Source organism: Colossoma macropomum, unplaced genomic scaffold, assembly GCF_904425465.1.
Source record: "Colossoma macropomum unplaced genomic scaffold, Colossoma_macropomum, whole genome shotgun sequence".
Lineage (NCBI taxonomy): Eukaryota > Metazoa > Chordata > Actinopteri > Characiformes > Serrasalmidae > Colossoma > Colossoma macropomum.
The window spans coordinates 20,130,727-20,149,411 of NW_023494806.1; the positions used below are offsets into that span (position 1 = coordinate 20,130,727).

Below are 18,685 nucleotides of genomic sequence, written 5' to 3' on the forward strand. Positions count from 1 at the left end.
TGTAACAGTGAAGCTGCAGGTATTGAAGAGTTTGTATTCAATTGAATGGTATCATTGTATCATGACTAGCATGTTAGCTTGTGGCTAATGTGTTAGATCAGGACACTTAGAGCAGCTTTTGTTTCAAATAGTGAGCTTTTATGAAGTCGAAGGCTCTAATAAGCTGTAACATTAACATATTAACATACTGACGTCACACAGGTTTCCAGGCCCCGCCTTATTTTGGCTGCACTGAAAATCTAGTTGAATCATCCTGCTAAAAACATAGATACCATTAAGTGTTTTTGTTGTTTCCTGGTTGTTTTGGCTTTTCTTGATGGGTTGAAACTAGTGGTCTCTGTTGGAAACCATTAAGCCAAATCCCATTAGAAGGCAAAACCATCAGGTTTTAATGCTAATGGTTTCTAATAGTCTTTTTCCAGCAGGGCGAGACGCTGCCGTGTCGTATCGAATCAAATGATTCATTTTATGAGTCGTTATCCGTCCGCATGTCAGCTGATATTTACAGCACTGCAGGACTTCATTCCTAAATTAGCCCTAAATAAACAGGAGTCCGCTCAGTTGAACAGAAAAGTTCATTTTTTCAAAGTTTTATTTTAAACTACATTTCCCATAAACCCACACAGGCTGCAGCTTGCTGACGTCAGCGCAGTAAAGGCTACGTACACACGGCTCACTCGCTCAATGTTTACCGAGCGTTTGCGCTCCGTTGGAGACCGAAAGCGGGCCTTTCTGTGCGGTTTATCACGGGATGAGGCTGTAAAAGGTGAGATAATCTGTTTATCTGTGTGTTTTTAACGGTTAAAGGCTCGTTTTCGGGGTAAAGTCGCCGCTGAGAGCTCGAATCGGCAGTGGACGCTGCTGATGTCGGACACCGCTACGTGTCACTCGGTCCGCGGACTCGTCTCTGACATCATCAGCTCCTCTTTCTCCGCTGATTCATTTATTTATTTAGTGTGTTTACTCGCTTTAAAACAGTCCAGCTGGAGACTAAGTTCACCTGTAGCGCTGTTGCCTATTTCAGTCACGGTTAATGAGCTCAAAGCGCTCGCAGGTGTTCAGTTTAGTCTGTTTTGGGAGTTGACTCTTGAGTGACAGCTGGTTTGATTCAGTTTTACCGAACCGATTCTTTTAGTTCTTCAGTTTTAGTGAATTAAGCTGATTGACAGAGTCAGCTCTTTCTTCCAAACAGAGGCTGATGTTTGTGCCTCTTCTAAAAGCTGCTGGTATCACAGCGAGTGGTGGGTTTGCGTTCTTGTCCGAGAGTCGAGGATTTGATTCAGTTTGAATTGGCACTGAACGATGTGAATCAGGGGTCGGGTGAACCCTGAGTCAGTAGTAGAGTCTCAGAAATGTGGAGATGGTTGAATTTGTGGTCAGATATATACAAACAAAATTTCCTAATCAAAGCTGAATTATTATGATTGTGTTTGTTTTTGTGCAGATAATAAACACATTTTGATTCATTTGGGCTGTGATTCACCGACTCATTTCAAAGAGTCGTTCAGAAAGAAGGATCTGTTGGTGAATCTTGGCAGGTGAGCAGGATGAGCGCGTGGGTCCTGGGGCTGGACGTGTGCGGCTGTGCGCTGCTGGCGTTCCTGCTGCTGCGTCGCTATGGTGACCTGGCCAAGCAGCACCGCATGGTTCTGCTGGCCACACTGCTGGCCTGGTGCCTCTGCTTCATCATCGTCTTCACCATCCCTCTGGACGTCAGCACGGTAAGCACCTGCAGCTCAGGTGAGTCACCCACCTGCACTGCTCCTGCGCAGGTTCATGCTTTATCTGCTCTAACACATCTGGTTAAACCCCTTTGAAGTTCTTCAGGAGGGTCAGGTGGAGGTGATGGAGCAGATAAAACTGGGAATAAAGGAGCCGGATTAGGAAATGCTGAGTAAACAGCTTAGCTGGACCTCACGGCACCTTCTGTTCCAATTCCTACCACACCTGAGCCAGGTGAGCACCATCCACAGCTTCATTCCCTGCCTCAGGTGTGTTTAGAGCTGGAACAGAATAAAACTTGAACGTCCTGGACACGTTCTGTGCTAAACCAGCTGGAGTCCAGCGTCTGTACAGCTGCTGTAGCTCACCTGAGTCACCTGATCAGCTCATCGAAGCCTTTGATGAGTTCTACAGTCTACAAAGCTCTAACTCTGCTCTGTGTCTCTGCAGACGATCTATAATCAGTGCGTGATCGATAAACACCATGTGGTCAGCACGACAGTGAGCCGCCCCAATCAGACGGACAACTCCTCAGTGTTTCCCACAGAGAGGTAACCTCACCTGTTCACATGTTCATCTCTATACCTCTTCACCTGTTTAACGGTACACCTGTACACCTGGTTTCCCGTTTACCTGTATACCTCTTCAGCTGTTCATATGTTCACCTGTTCACCTTCAACATGATCAGAATTAGATCAGAACTCCAGCAGTTCCAGTTAAACAGAGATTCACTGATGCGGCGGTTTCATTTTCCAGCACTGGTTCAGACGCGTCTGCAGTGATGTGAACTCTGAACTGTGTGTGTTTGTGTGCAGTGCACCTAAAGTCTGTGATAAACCCTGGGGCTACATTCCGGATGGGATTCTGCCCGTGTTCTGGAGGGTGGTGTACTGGACCTCACAGTCCCTGACATGGTGAGAACATCTTCAGATCTGCTTAACAAAAGCTGAAACTGGTGCTCCAGCTCTCCAGCCTCGTACCGGAGTTTTCCGTTCCACCCTAAATGAGTAACTGCCGCACCATTTAAGGTGGAACAGGAAATCTGAAAAAGAAGAACTGGATGCCAACTTCACTCACGTGTTTGAGGCGACTGTGTGCTGACCTAAGTATGCAGTTAGCATCATGCTAATTGGTGTACATAAGCTTCCATGACTTGTTAGCTACATTAGCCTCGTAGCTTCAGTGCTACAACTAAAGAAGTAGACTTCAGACAACAGGCAGCGGCTGACTGACCACATTTGGGGTGAGGAGGGGAAACTGGGGGAGTTAGTCCTCTTTCTGAACTGCTGCCTTAAAGTGGTACCTGGATGTGCTGTAACTGTTATGAATGTGTGTGTGTGTGTGTGTGTGTGTGTGTGTGTGTGTGTGTGTGTGTGTGTGTGTTCAGGCTGCTGATCCCCTTCATGCAGTCGTACGCTCGGTCCGGCGCCTTCTCCATCTCTGGGAAGATAAAAACAGCTCTGATTGAAAACGCCATCTACTACGGCACCTACCTGTTCATCTTCTGCTCTCTGCTCATCTACGTCGCCGTCAGCCCTCAGTGGCACCTCTCCTGGTCAGTCTAGGAGCTATTACCCATTTATTAGGCACTTATTACACTTCATAACCAGTTACAGCATCTGTTACACATCTGACAATCACTGACCATTTATTATACCTGTTAACCAATCACACCATTACACACCTGTCTGACTGACCTGTGAACCAGTCTAACAGCATTACACGCCTGTCTAACTCACTTGTCCATCACACCTCTGATCCAGTCACATGTCTACCATACCCGTAATACAGTCACATACCTGTATATCACACCTGTCAACCAATCACGCACCTGCATATCACACCTGTGACTCAGTTACACATCTTGTTACCCAAATGCTCAGTCAGGTATAACAGATCACTCTGACGCACCTCCTGAGCTGTGATTGGTCACTTGCTCTCAGGTATGACCTGCGCACCATCGGCATCACGGCGGCTAATACGTGGGGGCTGTTCCTGCTGGTGCTGTTGCTAGGATACGGGCTGGTGGAGATCCCACGCTCCTGCTGGCTGGCGTCGTGCCACGGACACCTGCTGGCCAAAACCTATTTTAAAGTGGCCAAACTGATGACGGAGAAAGCAGACGCTGAGGAGAACCTGGAGGACGTCATGGAGGTGGAGCAGGGGGGTGGATGGATGGGTGGATGGGTGGATGGATGGGGTGGATGGGTGGATGGATGGATGGGTGGATGGATGGGTGGATGGGTGGATGGATGGGGTGGATGGATGGATGGATGGATGGGTGGGTGGATGGATGGATGGGTGGATGGATGGATGAATGGACTGCTGCACATTTTAAACATGGGTCAGAGAGATTCAGAGTGGTTTGGTGTGAAATGGTTCAGGTGTCTTTACAGTGGTGCTGATAGGAACCAGGGGTCGCCATGACTACAACACAGATATAGACATTTTATTTACTATCCAGAACCACCAGTGAACCTACACGAGTCTTCTGAGCTTATATGGAATGTTGATGATGGAAAATAGTGGAAAATCTGAAATAATACGTTTTCTTTGGGGACTATTTTGCCTCACAGCGCCCTGCATGTATCCCTCCACCATGAATGGAGTTCAAGTTCTCAAAACGATCATAAAACAGTGTGTCACCAAACTGCTCTGAACGACTCTGTTTACATCTGAACCACTTAATTATGCAGAAAATTTAGAAAAACGGGTGGAATTCCCCTTCTGTGTTTATGTGGTTATGCAGGACGTTAGAGGAGTTAATGAAACCATCAAGTACAACCATCCACTGAGGAAGTGTATCGACACCATCCTGAAGAAGGTCAGTCTGCAGCTCACACACTGACCCCTATCATCACGGCCATTCAGTCATATCGCCCCCTACACTTCCTGTAGTGTATTACAGTCTGTCAGAGTGACTGTGTGGATCATATGAACATTAGAGCTCTGTTGCCTGGTTCTTGTGTCTCTGATTGTCTCCGTGTCTCTGTCTCAGTGTCCTGTGGACTACCAGGAGAAGCTGGGGAGGAATATGGACGACTATGAGGATTTCGATGATAAGAGGAACCCGTGTCCCAACAAGAAGAGCCTGGTCAAGCTCCATAAACAGGTCAGAGATCTGACTCCACAGCTGAATGTCCTGGTCTCTGTGTTTCACTAAGGCTGGTTCGTTGTCCTCCTCAGTGCTGGTGTCGAGGGTTTGTCTGCGTCCTGTGTTGAGGAATGTGCTGTGGTGGTTTTAGTCACAGTGGCTTTGTCTGCGAGAGGAATGTGGTCCATCAGCCACGACAAGGTGTCTGACGTTTGCCTCTTTAGTGTAGCGCTGAAGGCTAATGTAGCACACGCTAGGAAATCTTACACCCCACCAATTAGCCTCGTGCTGTAGCTATTAATAATGTGGTTCTGACCTTCCATGACAGCTGATATCAGCCTTTGCGGATACTGATGCTTGTTGGAATCGGCCTTAACGAATGTTCAGTGGTCAAAAAGCTTTATGTAGGCGTCCATTAGCCTTACGAATGCTGCCCTTCGGTAAAGTGATACCAAATGGACAAAAGTAGATCACACAGCAAAACCATTAACAGTCTCGTTGAATATCTCGTCCATGTTTATAATCCAGTCTGTTAGAGAAGAACTGAACAGCTCCACATCCTTTGAGGCACGAAGCTGAAGTTCGCCATGTTCGTTTAAATTCACCGTTTAAGGTAGAAGGGAAAGTTTTAAGAATAAGAGAGAGACCAGAGTACTCAGAACTGACGATGTGAAATCACTGATAAAATCAGAACAACAACCATATGAACAGTTCGTAGCGTTTGGCTCAGTTACCCACAGAAACGCCTTTTTCGGGCTGTTCTGGCTGCTGTGCTGTAGCTGGTCTCTGGTTATGAGCTGCCGTTACTCCCCTCTGCCTGATGTTTCCCCACCTCTGTCTAACAGGTGATCTACGCGGTTCAGAGACATAACCGCACGCAGGTGCAGTGGCAGATCCTGTTGGACGAAGCCTTCCACCTGGAGGACGTGGCTAAGAACGAGACAAGCTCCGCCCACCAGTTCATCCACAGCTTCCCTTCATCCCAGCCCTCCAGCTGGTTCAGTAAATTCATATACACTCCCACCGCAGGTATGGAGTCATTCAGCGCACTCTACTAACACACTGACCTGTGAACGCATACCGATGGTTATCACGCACTGACCGGGTCGTTTGACCGACTCTGTGTGAATGGAGAAGGTCAGGGTTCACCCAGGGAACAGTATCAGAACCGTACATTTAAAATGATCCCCACTGCAGCCTGTCGGAAAACCAAGAACGGAAGAGTTCTTTATATGTCAGATAACCCAAACACAGCCACGGCCAGCTGAACCCAGATAACCCAAACACAGCCACGGCCAGCTGAACCCAGATAACCCAAACACAGCCACGGCCAGCTGAACCCAGATAACCCAAACACAGCCACGGCCAGCTGAACCCAGATAACCCAAACACAGCCACGGCCAGCTGAACCCAGATAACCCAAACACAGCCACGGCCAGCTGAACCCAGATAACCTAAACACAGCCACGGCCAGCTGAACCCAGATAACCCAAACACAGCCACGGCCAGCTGAACCCAGATAACCCAAACACAGCCACGGCCAGCTGAACCCAGATAACCCAAACACAGCTACGGCCAGCTAATCGCAGCTACAACCACAGCAGAACGTTTCTGCTGCACCTTTTAAGGTGGAACCGGAAATTAAATAATAGCTTCACGTCTCAAAGCGTTTTTCAGTGTCTCTAAGTCTTGATTCTGTAATTCACTGTGTTTATAAACATGGACTAAAGTGCATTATAACCAGCATTATAACCAGCATCGCTAACTGAATCTCTCTCTCTCTCTCTCTCTCTCTCTCTGTGTGTAGAGTGGTACTGGGAGTGTGTGCTGCGGCGCTGGTGTTACCGTGTGCTGGCCGTGGGGCTGAGTTTGATGTCCGTGGCCGTGGTGTGGTCAGAGTGCACATTCTTCAGCACTCAGCCTGTTCTGTCACTCTTCGCCATCTTCATACAGCTGGCTGAGAGACAGTACAACTACCTCTACATACAGGTAACTGAGGGTTCTCCAGTGGAACCTTTAGAACTCTAACAACACCAAAATCACAGCCACTAGAATTCATATGCTCTTCAGAGAAAAAGGCCGAGCCATTTGAGTGTAGGCGTGACCATATCATAAGCCCCGCCCATTTCCTCTTCCACCTAATTCTGATAAGAGCCACCCAGAGACAAGTCCCGCCCCTCCCCATCCACTTATGTTGATAGAAAGCACCCAGATGAGTAAACCCCACCCCCTTTACTCTGATAGACTGCACCATGACTGATTAAGCCCCACCCACTTTACTCAGACAGGAGCCGCCCAGATAAAGAAGCCCCGCCCCTCCGTGCCCACTTTATGCTGATAGGAAGCACCCAGGTGAAAGTGTGTTGTGTTTGTCCACTAGATGGCAGTGTCTGTCTTTATTAGAAGGTGTAATGATGATTGCTGTGCTGTGTTTGTCCACCAGGTGGCGTGTTTTATCACCATAATCTTCCTGTGCTACTGCGTGTACTCCACTGTGTTCCGGATCCGAGTGTTTAACTACTACTACCTCGCTCCCCATCACCAGACCGACGCCTACAGCCTGCAGTTCAGCGGCATGTAGGACTCACTCGCACTCACCGCCGTCCCTGAACGAGGGAGTCTCCTCCATTCACAGTTATCCTGATGTGGTTTTGACACGTGCGTTTGTGTGCAGGTTGTTCTGCCGTTTGACTCCGCCCCTCTGTCTGAATTTTCTGGGAGTGATCCACATGGACTCCATCATCTCCCACCAGCAGAGACAGCAGACCAGCTACACTTCAGTGAGTCTCACACACAAACATACACAGTTACAAACGTCCTCAGTCAGATTCGTAATAACCTGCATGAACATGAACAGACAATGACGGATTAAAGGGAAACCCATCATTAAGTGTCTCAGTACGATGTCGGGTCACGATGAGCCTCCAGAACAGCTTGTTGTGGAAGTCTGTGGAACTGGTCTGGAGCGATGGAACACCGTTCTTCCCAAAGATGTTCCACGGTTGGTGTTGTGTCGATGGTGGTGGAGAATGTGGGCAAACACGTCGCCCCTACGTCTCCCCATAGCTGTTCTGCTGGGTTGAGATCTGGTGACTATGGAGGCCACAGCATATAAACATCATCAACATACTCATCAAACCGTTCAGTGACCAACTATTGATCTGCAGTGACCAACTGTTATGACCCAGTCCAGGGTCAGGCAGTAGAGGAATGGTGTGGTGTGAAATGTGTAAAAATGAGAGAAAAACAGGAAACGGCTCTTAACAGCAAATCCAAAGTGTATCATATAAAGGGACGGTGCGAACAGGGGTTCAGGGGCCGGTTCCACCCGCTCTGCGCGGTTCACACGTGGGCTGGTTGTAACATAAGTGTTTACTAAGTTCAGGCTTATCGTCACTAAATCAGAAGGAGCTGCACCACAGACCAGTTTCAGCGTTGATCCAAAATCGAGGTCACCTGGTCCTGCGTTCTCATACCCGACGCAGAGCTGTTAGCATGCTAACTGATTAATTGATGCAGGTCACCGGTCTGGAAGCGTCGCTGACTGTTATGCTGCTCCACTTGTATCTTCAGGTTTGTCCTATAATTTGTCACTGTAAATACACAGTTAACACACTTATAATCTCTCTCTGTCTCCCTGTCTCAGATTATGGGTTCTATGCGGGTTCTGTCGTTCATCGCTAACGGGTTTTATATCTATTACCCAATGCTCATAGTGCTCCTCTGTATCGCCACCTACTTCAGGTAAGATTACACAAACACTCACTTCCAACAAAACAATAACTCACCAACAACCGACGCCCTAATCTGCTGGATTAACCGTGAAACACTGAACCCTAATCTGTATCCTCTTCTGTTGATTTTTAACAGGGTTACCCTCTTTAGTTCATTTAAAGGCTAACGTTGATACCTTAAATGCCACTGAATCTGCCTCCTTCACAGTTAATGTTGAAGATACCAGTCTAAACAACGGCTGCCTGAATTAACCTTAATTAGTAACTATGACAACGTGGGTTTATTGATTTGCCCGTCTGACCAGTAAAAGAGGCTCGTAGGCATGAAGCGTTTCTAAAAACCTTTACTTGGTCGAAAAGTTAAACAGCAACGTAAAAGCTTTCAGTCGGCTTCACAGCACGGCTTCAGTTTCTTTAAATTACTAAAGTTTCACAAGCAAAGTACACGTTTTACATTTTACAGTCCCTAAAATGGTCTGTATTCAACATCAGTTCAGTGTCTGTGTTACACTGTCAGCCACACTTCTCTCCAGATGTCGATATCAGACCAGGATCAGCCACAATCACCTGACCTTTGCTCCGCTGTGACCAGGATAAGAGTGGAGAGTTCAGCTTTACTCTCTCTCTCTCTCTCTCTCTCTCGCTCTCTCTCTCTCTCTCTCTCCCTCCAGTTTAGGGACGAGGTGTTTGAACCTTTTGGGCTTTCAGCAGTTTATGGGAGAGAGTGATCTGACCTCTGACCTCGTAGATGAAGGGAAGGAACTCATCCGCAGAGGTACAGAATTCATCCCTCAGTCTGTTGTTCCCTCTATCCCCCCTTTTTCTTCATTAAAACCCTTTTTCCTTTTACGTTTACGACGGTTAGCAGACGCTCTTATCCACAGTAGCGTACAGAAGAGCTTCTGCTGTGCGCTTAGAGAATGTAGCCCAGCTAGCATGAATACTGTAGAGTCTAAAGATACTTCTCCAGTCCCTGTTTGAAGACCATGAGGGCATCAGACAACCAGTTTCGTTCCACCACCTGGACTCCAGGAAGTCCAGGAGTTCCCTCTTGAAGGATGGTGAGCTGAGCTTGAAGGGCTCCAGGTGCAGATCGAGTTTTGACCACTGCTGTCAGGGAGGGAGGGGCTGGTCCATTTTTGGCTTTGAAGGCATCAGGGTTTTAAGTCTGATGCAGCTACAGGAAGCCAGTGAGGGGAGCACAGCAGTGCAGTGAACTTGGGAAGATTGAAGACGAGTCCAGCTGCTGCGTTCTGGATCTGCTGAAGGACCTGATGGTCCACATAGGACCAGCCAGGAGAGAGTTGCAGTAGTCAAGAGACAGAACGGTCACCTGAGTGGCCTCCCTACAGGTAAAGGCGCGATCCTCCAGATGTTGTAGGGGAGACACCACTGGTTTGCAACGCGAGGCTTTGTGCGGATCGTCGTACAGAATGACCACGTTGTTCTCTATGGTAAGATCGTGGTGAGGACCTGTAGCCCCAGGGATGCGTAGCAGCTTCGTCTGGCTGGGGTTCAGCTCCAGGTGAAGGGCTGCCATCCATGAAGAGACGGCATCAGCATAGCAGTGGTAGGAGAAGCCATGAGAATGAGTCTAAGGACAAAAGAGTAGAGGGCCCAGAACAGAGCTTTGAGGGACACCTGTGAAGATCTCTCTATTCTCCTTCTCCATCCCTCTTTCTCTCTTTCTCCGCTTTCTCATTCCTGCTGTGACTCAGTGTTGCTGTGTGCTGTGACGATATGTTACTGAAGTGTAAATGTTCCGCAGAGAGGAGGAAGAGACAGAGGAGTGAGGATGGAGAGAACAGACGGAGGGTAAATATCTCTTTCTTATCTCTCTATTTTCACCTATTTTAACAGTTTCAGTTCATCTTACATTCAGTAATGACTGCATGTTGTTGATTTATAGTATATAGTAGTTTACAGTAAAGATCTGTACTGTAAGTAGTTTACGGTAATGTTCTGTACTGTATGTTTGTGTTAGGAGTGGAGGGAGAAATACACGACTCGGAGCCAGAACTCGTACTCTGAGCTCAGAGAGAACAACGCCAGCAATGACCACAGGAGAGGTCACAGTGAGTGGGACATACTACATACTCACTGTCCACTTCATCAGCTCCACTGACCATATAGTTTCACTCTGTAGTTCTACAGTTACAGACTGTAGTCCATCTGTTTCTCTGATACTTTGTTAGCCTGTTCTTCAGTGGTCAGGACCCCCATGGACCCTCACAGAGCAGGTACTATTTGGGTGGTGGATCATTCTCAGCACTGCAGTAACACTGACGTGGTGGTGGTGTGTTAGTGTGTGTTGTGCTGGTACGAGTGGATCAGACACAGCAGTGCTGCTGGAGTTTTTAAACACTGTGTCCACTCACTGTCCACTCTATTAGACACTCCTACCTTGTCAGTCCGCCTTGTAGATGTAAAGTCAGAGACGATAGCTCATCTGCTGCTGCACAGTTTGTGTTGGTCATCCTCTAGTCCTTCATCAGTGGTCACAGGACGCTGCCCACAGGACACTGTTGGCTGGATATTTTTGGTTGGTGGACTATTCTCAGTCCAGCAGTGTCACTGAGGTGTTTAACAACTCCAGCAGCACTGCTGTGTCTGATCCACTCAGACCAGCACAACACACACTAACACACCACCACCACGTCAGTGTTACTGCAGTGCTGAGAATGATCCACCACCCAAATAGTACCTGCTCTGTGAGGGTCCATGGGGGTCCTGACCACTGAAGAACAGGCTAACAAAGTATCAGAGAAACAGATGGACTACAGTCTGTAACTGTAGAACTACAGAGTGAAGCTATACGGTCAGTGAAGCTGATGAAGTGGACAGTGTAGAAACAAGGAGGTGGGCTTAACGTGGCTGGTCGTTATAGATGCTCATGTATGTAATGCATGAGGGACGTATGTTTGACCCCATGTGCTCACGCTGTGTGTGTTTAGGTCAGTCCCGTAGAGAGCGGGGTGACCAGTCTGAGTTACTGCAGGATGTCGAGCCGCTGGACTTTAACGGAGACGATCCACAGGAAATGGAGGACAGGAGGTCAGTGTTTCAACCAATCAGCCACAGTCATACATTACTGATCAACTGGATCAATGTCCGTTATCTGCTTACTGTATATCTCTCTCTCTCTCTCTCTCTCTCTCTGTTTCTCTCTCTGTCTCTCTCCCTGTCTCTGTCTCTCTGTCTCTCTGTCTCTCTCTCTGTCTCTCTGTCTCTCTCTCTCAGCAGGTATGTGGGTGGACGTTATCTGTCCACCTCCAGCTCGCGGACGCGTATCTTTGATGATGTGTGAAAGTGAGGGATCATGAAGGAAAGAGAGAGAGAACGACAGAATTTGCACTTTTTCACCTCCTGCTGTTTTGTGAAGTGACCGACTGCCCAGTCCGGCCTGCCTCTCTGTGTGTGTGTGTGTGTGTGTGTGTGTGTTTCTAAACTGGTGTAATGTGTGGGTGTGGTCAGTAGGGGGCAATGAAGGGGACCACACTGTGTCTCTGTTGCCTAGCAACAGCAGCATCCTCTTAATTAGCAGCTTTCATCGTCAGTTACCCAGTGATGCTCTGAAATTCAGGACCCACAGTGTGTTTTGTGGCTGTTTGCGATGAGCCGAGTGTCCAGACGGCGCCGGCTCTGCGGGACTTTCTGAGTCCTGCTGTTTCGCTGTGTATCGAGTCCCGTTTACAGGTGATATCAGATCATTTTATTACACATCTTATTACTGTTACACAGCCACCTCCAACTGTAAACAAACAAGGCTTTGGTCCTCAGAAAGCGCACAGTGTGACCCCCCCCCAAACGAGGAGGCGGGTTCTGATGAATGTGTTTTGTGTTTTGTACTCTGAGCCGACTGATTAACGTATTTACAGACATGTTGCACTTAAACTCATAACTGCCCCATTTACAAACACAGCTACTGTAGTTTAAGCTATTTATAGTCTCACTGTTATTCCCTGTTATTACTTTATATTCTTTTCTCTTTTTATTCTTATCGATTGTGTTCATTTGAATGTGATGAAGCAGTTTAGTCTCCGGCCAGTAGGGGGAGCAGGAGGGTTTCATATTTATCGTGTTTGAGCTGTTAATGCATCACATACACAGTGCATCACGTCACTCAGCGTCCAGATGAGGAGGTTCTCTGAGCAGCCCAGGCTGTTCTTCATCTACAGGAGCGTCTGAGGGGGGTTTGAGGGGCGGAGCTGCCCACCGGCGTGACCTCACTGTCCTCACTGTTCTGTAACAGATCAGATTATATATATTTAGATCTGATCTTCTGCTCTGTTCCTCACTCTGTTACAGTGAAAATGAAGGGATTTAATTCTGTAAAACTGTGAACTGCTTTAATCTCATCCACCACAGCGGGGTCTGGCCTTCATGCAGTCGTGACCTTTGACCTTTGCGCCCCACGCTGACCTCCTAAGCCACCTGGGAAGATTCTAGAATCGTTTATAAAGCATTACGAAGTGTTATAACTGCTCTCCTGCAGCTGTGGCACTGGTTACTGTGTTTATCTTACTGACCTTATCTTTTATGTTGTTTTGTTTGTTTTTGGGGGTCTTTCGGTGCCTTGGTCAGTAACGGGGGTCTGACCGTGTCCCGGTTTCCTCTCTGAGTGTAGTTCATCATGGAGCTCCTCTCTAGAATCAGTGTGGAGGATCTTTAATGAGAGATCATTTCTGATTGATTTGTATTGATCTTTCTCTCCGGATTGAGACGTGGTTTGTTGTCTGTTTCTGGAAATACCTCAAATAAACACTTCCAGATATGATGTGTTTGTTTTATTAGCCAAAATTAACCGGTGAGGCCTTTGAACAGCGTCACACTGCCCTCTCAGGACCTGTGGTCTCCTTCAGAGAGAGTTTAATCCTCTACATTTACCTCACTGTCAGCACTGCAGTGTAGTGCTGGTGTCACTGGCTCGTGATCGCTCAGATGAGCCTTACAGATTAGCTTTGTTAATAACTAAACCAAAAACATGAGGATCAAAGCACTCAGTAAATATGTGACACCTTTTATATCTTTTTTAATGTTGACCAAACAAACTTGCAGTTTAACCTACAACACAGTTTAGAATAACACTGCTGTTATAAATGGTTATGAATGCTTTAACATTGGGTGATTAATCCTTGTTAGTCCATAAACACCTTAAAATCATGAATAAGCAGTTATAACACATGAATAAAGGTGTAACAGTGAGCCCTCAGATCTTCCTGTGTCTCCATCAAACCTGACATCCACCATGACTGTTCACTGTCAGCCTTTGTTCTATTTCTAAAAACATATTTGTTTATTAATGATTTTTAAAAGTGTTTATGACCTAATTAATAACTTAATTAGTGGTCTTATTATTAAGGGGTACAGCTTTTTTTGTAATATTTATGAATATAAACCTTTTCTGTTGATTGAAGTGGACAAAGTGTTCATTAATAGGTGAAATGTTGTGAAAACCTGCACTGGAAATGTTTTCTTTAGATAGAAAGACTGTCTAAATGGAAAGAACAGCTCTATATATCAGCTCAGAGAAACAGCAATAATAACAATAATAATAAACAGAATGTTATTATCAGCAGGTCTGGGTGAAGTCAGAGAAACCACAGCTACACAAACTGAAACAAACATGAAATCAGAGATGATAACGCAGGAGTTTTTACATATTAAACTAAGTTCAATGTGAAACAGAGCTTTTATGGTTATTTCTGCCTCAGAGTGAAACTCAAATTTCTGCTCTGAGGTTTCACTTTATTACACCTACGAGGCTCCTCAGGAATCCGAAACTCAGCAACAGCCAATCAGAGTGCAGAGTGGGTGGGAGGAGCAGCGTTACAGCCAATCACAGCACAGCGTGGGCGGGAGGTGTGGAGCTGTGACCGCTCAGCTTAAACCCTCTCTGTGTGGATTTACAGACTGTAAGATTGTTTCACTGGTGCACATTAATATTAGCTGCACTTCATTAGCAGTTCTGCTAACTGTGAAGTTACATTCTTACCTGCCTCAGGTAACGTTAGTTCATCTCAGAGGCAGTTCTGACTCTTTACTTTAAGCAATGACTATAATAAAATTAAAAAACGGTAAATGGGCTACAGTTAATGACCCGTCGCTGAAGAGCTGCCAGATCCCCGCAAATGGCATTTTATTCTACTTGTTATGATAATAAATACATTTAACTGAAAACCATACGAACAGGATTTAAAATAAATAAATACAGTGAATGCAAAGGTGTAAAAAGCAAATTACTGTTTAAAAATCCAGTTTGTTTTTTTCTTTATTCACTCTTTACAGTAAAACACACCTCTTTTCTTACCCTCATAGAGTGTCATCATCACGATATCATCATCAGCATAAACCCCTTCATCCAGAGAGGGTCACAGTAGCAGTTGGGAATGCAGAGAATCCCAGACAACCCTGTCCCCCGCAACTTCCTCCAGCTGATTCCGGAGGACCGTCAGTGTGGAGGAGTAGCAGCTCTACTCTGAGCTCCTCACCCTGTCAGTAGAGTGTAGCCCCCCACCCTGAGATGAGGCTCATATCCGCTCCTTGTATCTTCTTTCGGTCATCACGCACAGCTCATGACCACAGGTGAGGGTGGGGCTGTAGACCGACCAGTAAACAGAGAGCTTTGCCTTATGGCTCAGCTCCCTCTTCACCACTACTACAATCCCTCTTTCTATCACTGTGAACGAGATCCTGAGATGCTTAAACTCCTCCTCCTGGGGCAGGTATTCTCCCCTTCACCTGGAGTGGGCATGCCATCCTTTGCTGGGCTGTCCAGAACTTCCTTAAAGCCACCCACAGTCTTTTTCCATGGCCTTTCCAAACTCTTCCCATGTTCTAGATTTTGCTTCAGCCACTGCGGCTGCTGCACTTTTCGCTCATCAGTACCTACGTGCTGAGTTGGGCGTCCTCTTGGCCATCCAGTCCCTAAAGGCCTCCTTCTCCTTTTTCCAATTTAAACGTTAAAGATTCAGTGTCTCTGTTAAATGAAGCTCAGTGTTAGCTGGTCACTAATAGCCACTGATCTGCTCTGCATTCAGTGACAGTATTAAGCAGGATGTGTTAGCTGGGTTGGAAACAGGCGGTGAGGTTCAGTGTCCTGTCTTTAAAACTGAGCCTTGATTGAGGCTGACAGCATCTCCCAGCCACTGCTTACCGCTTTCCTGCAGATCTGTTTCCGACAGTCACCCGACCCCAACACACCGTACGAAACAGAGCTCTGTGGTGTGAGCCTGGCGTGGAGTCAGCCAGTCCTATCTGCAAATAATCATATCTTCACATAGACTGTCCCAGATATATCATTACTGACACACTGTTGCTATTACTGTCATTTATATCGTATTTATTGTTTTTATTGTTATTAGTGTGTGGGCCTGTTTGTGTCCACAGATCTGTGTTATTAGAAGCAGCCCATCAGCAGAACGGCAGACAAGAGGCCGAAGCAGGACATCAGGGATTTTTTTAAAACCCAGAAGGTAAAATGTGAATAAGAGAAACTGTAAATTCAGTGATGTAGCGACTGACTCATTATACACTCTGTTACCTGATGTGTGTGTGTCAGGGTCAGGTTTCAGACACAGCCTCCAATACGCACATTAGTGTAATCATATCACAGTCGGGAGGCTCGTCAGTGTGGCCTCGTCTTCAATGTTTGAATAAGTCACTTTGTGTGAACTGTGAGTGACTCCTAAAGTGTATAAACATTGCTCCTGTTTCCGTGTAGAAATAGTCACATAACCCTTTAAATACAAAGGAGATCATGCAGTCTAATCTTTGATCCAGCAGATGATGAAGGTAGAAGAAGATCAGTGCCAAGGAAAGGACACCATGCGGCCGGTAGGTCATACAGACTCCACTCGCTCACCCTGATCCTGCATTAGTTTAATTCCCAGATTTATAACTCTGGTTGTTTTTTCTTTATTAACAGAAAACTGAGAACAGCAGACATGCATTCAGATTCCGCTATCAGTTTAAAAAATATGAAGTGACCTGTGATGCGTCTATGACCGTGCTGGAGGCGCTTCTCTCAAACAAAAACTTTAAAGGCATTTATAAAACGAATAAGGGAAAGGAGACGGTCATCCAGAGAGAGAAAGTGCCGAGAGGTGCTGTCCCCACAGATTTCCCCTGCTGCCTGATCGATGATGATGAGCTTCTGGACATAAAATTCATCAAATCTAGTGGAAACAGCTGTTCAGAGAATAAACCAGTCCTCCGTTCACTGATGAACAGCACTGAGAACTTCATTGTGTTTAACATCAAAACAAGAGGCGGCCGCACTGTGAAAAGGCTGATGAAGAACCAGGAACTGAAGCAGGTGGTGGATGATGTTTGCATGTTTGCATTAAAAGGAGAAAAAGTGAAGGAGGCTCTTCGGCGTGACGGGCGATTTAGCAGGGTGATTTTTCGCAAACACTGTGGACTCTCTGAGCTGGGGTCTGAGATCATCACTGATATGTCCAACACTGTTGACCGTCTGGATGGAAAGCATTTCAAAGTGATTGTTATTGACAAGCAGCCAGCCGGCCAGGAGTCCAGCCAGGAGTCCAGTCAGGAGTTTGATATGATGAAGAATGAATCTGGTGAAAATATCCCCAGTTCTCCCACACCTGGCAATCTCAGCCAGGACTCTGCTAACCCTCAACAGCAGAACCGTCAGCCCACCGAGAAAGAAGACAAGAAAACATATCCGAAAAGAATCCAGGTCAAGGAAATCCCAAACACAGAGGAGATCCTGAATCTTCTGCGGGGTCAGTTTGAAGGTTTGCAGAAGCAGCTGAAGGAGCGAGAGAGTCTCACTAAGCCTGCTGAGGTGCAGAAGTTCTTCAGAGAAGAGTTTGATAAAAGTGCTCAGAGCTTCTCGGAGGTGAAGAGAGTGAGACAGCTGACGAAGATTTCTGACTCTGTCTGTCAGATCCGTGTAGATGATTCTGCATGTGGAACCGGATTTCTGCTGTTTGACAGGTTCATACTCACTAACGCACATGTTATTGGAGACTTTGACCCGTTCTCACGCAGGCTGCACCGCCCCATCACTGCTGTGTTCGACTATGAGGATTTGGACACAGCGAACAAACTGCCGGTGAAGGAGAACCTTGTTGCCTACTTTTACGGTAAGGATGAAAAGGGGGAACATCTGGACTTCACTCTGCTGGAACTGAGTGATGATGCAGAGCTTCCTAGTTGTCCGGAATTGCTTAGCAGGTACAGTCCTCCTCCCACTAGAGGTGGGATCTGCATAATTGGACACCCTGGGGGTGGAGTCAAGAGAATGGACCCCTGTTTCATCATTGAAAAAGACGAAGCTCTAAATGCAGCAGACGAGCACCTGGCTGAGAACAGCCACTTCTTTCACGTCATAACACAGCAGTGTTTGGCAGAGAAATGGGAATACCATTATTCCCAGATCAGTTATGATTCCTGTTTCTTCCATGGATCCTCCGGCTCACCGGTCTTTAATGATCACTGCGAGCTGATTGGTATCCACACTGGTGGCTACGTTTACAAAGGAAAAGGAGACAAAACCAGGAGTGTGATGGAATACGCTTTTCCCATGTTCCCCATCCTGGTGTGCATCGTCAGACAGTGCAGGCAGAACGGCAGATCTGATATTGTTCAGTACTTTGAGGATCAAAACAACATGAAACATGTGCTTCAGGTGGCGAATGAGCAGAATCAGGGAAATCAGCAGGTTAGTTAAGGAGCGATGATCAGATTATAACTGCCCAACACCTTCAAGATCATTCTAACTGCTCCAGTCAGGAATTTTATCACCTCTTTCATTGGGTACTATCAAGTATATGACGAAGTACACCAGCACAGACTGCCAGGGCTTCTCCTTTTGTCCTTTAACTTAAGTGCCTTTGGTTGTTGAAAGCAGAAGATGTATTTGTGAGACATGTGATCACATAAATATGTTCATGCTTGTGTGTAAAACAGATTAACCAGTAAGTTGTAGATCAATTTTTTGACAGTTTAAGTTCCTACAACATGTATGCATGTATCATATAATAAAAACCTGATTTTATTAGATGAGTTTTACATGAACTTCATTTCATTTGGTTCTGAGAACTGTCACAGACGAACAGGATTCATGAACTGTGACTGCACTGATGTTGTCCAGATATTTGGGTGG

General features: G+C 46.4%; 2 protein-coding genes across 5 annotated transcripts; both read left to right on the forward strand.

The window, feature by feature from the left end:
• Window positions 1-647: 647 nt before the first annotated feature.
• Window positions 648-13,327, forward strand: lmbrd2a (LMBR1 domain containing 2a). Of its 4 annotated transcripts, none has more exons than XM_036598406.1 (18): window positions 648-766; window positions 1,445-1,721; window positions 2,173-2,273; window positions 2,538-2,636; window positions 3,110-3,277; window positions 3,666-3,876; window positions 4,472-4,546; window positions 4,721-4,834; window positions 5,662-5,845; window positions 6,624-6,805; window positions 7,260-7,393; window positions 7,491-7,596; window positions 8,463-8,560; window positions 9,222-9,325; window positions 10,319-10,365; window positions 10,535-10,625; window positions 11,505-11,604; window positions 11,791-13,327. In XM_036598406.1, exons 2-18 carry the CDS (start codon window positions 1,548-1,550, stop codon window positions 11,855-11,857), a joined length of 2,055 nt encoding a protein of 684 aa, XP_036454299.1. In that variant the 5' UTR covers window positions 648-766; window positions 1,445-1,547; the 3' UTR covers window positions 11,858-13,327. The 4 variants fall into 4 exon arrangements, with proteins under 4 accessions (XP_036454299.1, XP_036454301.1, XP_036454300.1 ...); XM_036598408.1 differs by having other exon boundaries at window positions 11,794-13,327; XM_036598407.1 differs by having other exon boundaries at window positions 1,539-1,721.
• Window positions 13,328-15,971: 2,644 nt separating this feature from the next.
• LOC118827386 (protein FAM111A-like) lies at window positions 15,972-18,483 on the forward strand. Its single transcript, XM_036598728.1, has 3 exons — window positions 15,972-16,025; window positions 16,336-16,386; window positions 16,478-18,483. The coding sequence occupies exons 2-3, from the start codon at window positions 16,336-16,338 to the stop codon at window positions 18,248-18,250; spliced, it is 1,824 nt and encodes a 607-aa protein (XP_036454621.1). The 5' UTR covers window positions 15,972-16,025; the 3' UTR covers window positions 18,251-18,483.
• The last annotated feature ends 202 nt before the right edge of the window (window positions 18,484-18,685 follow it).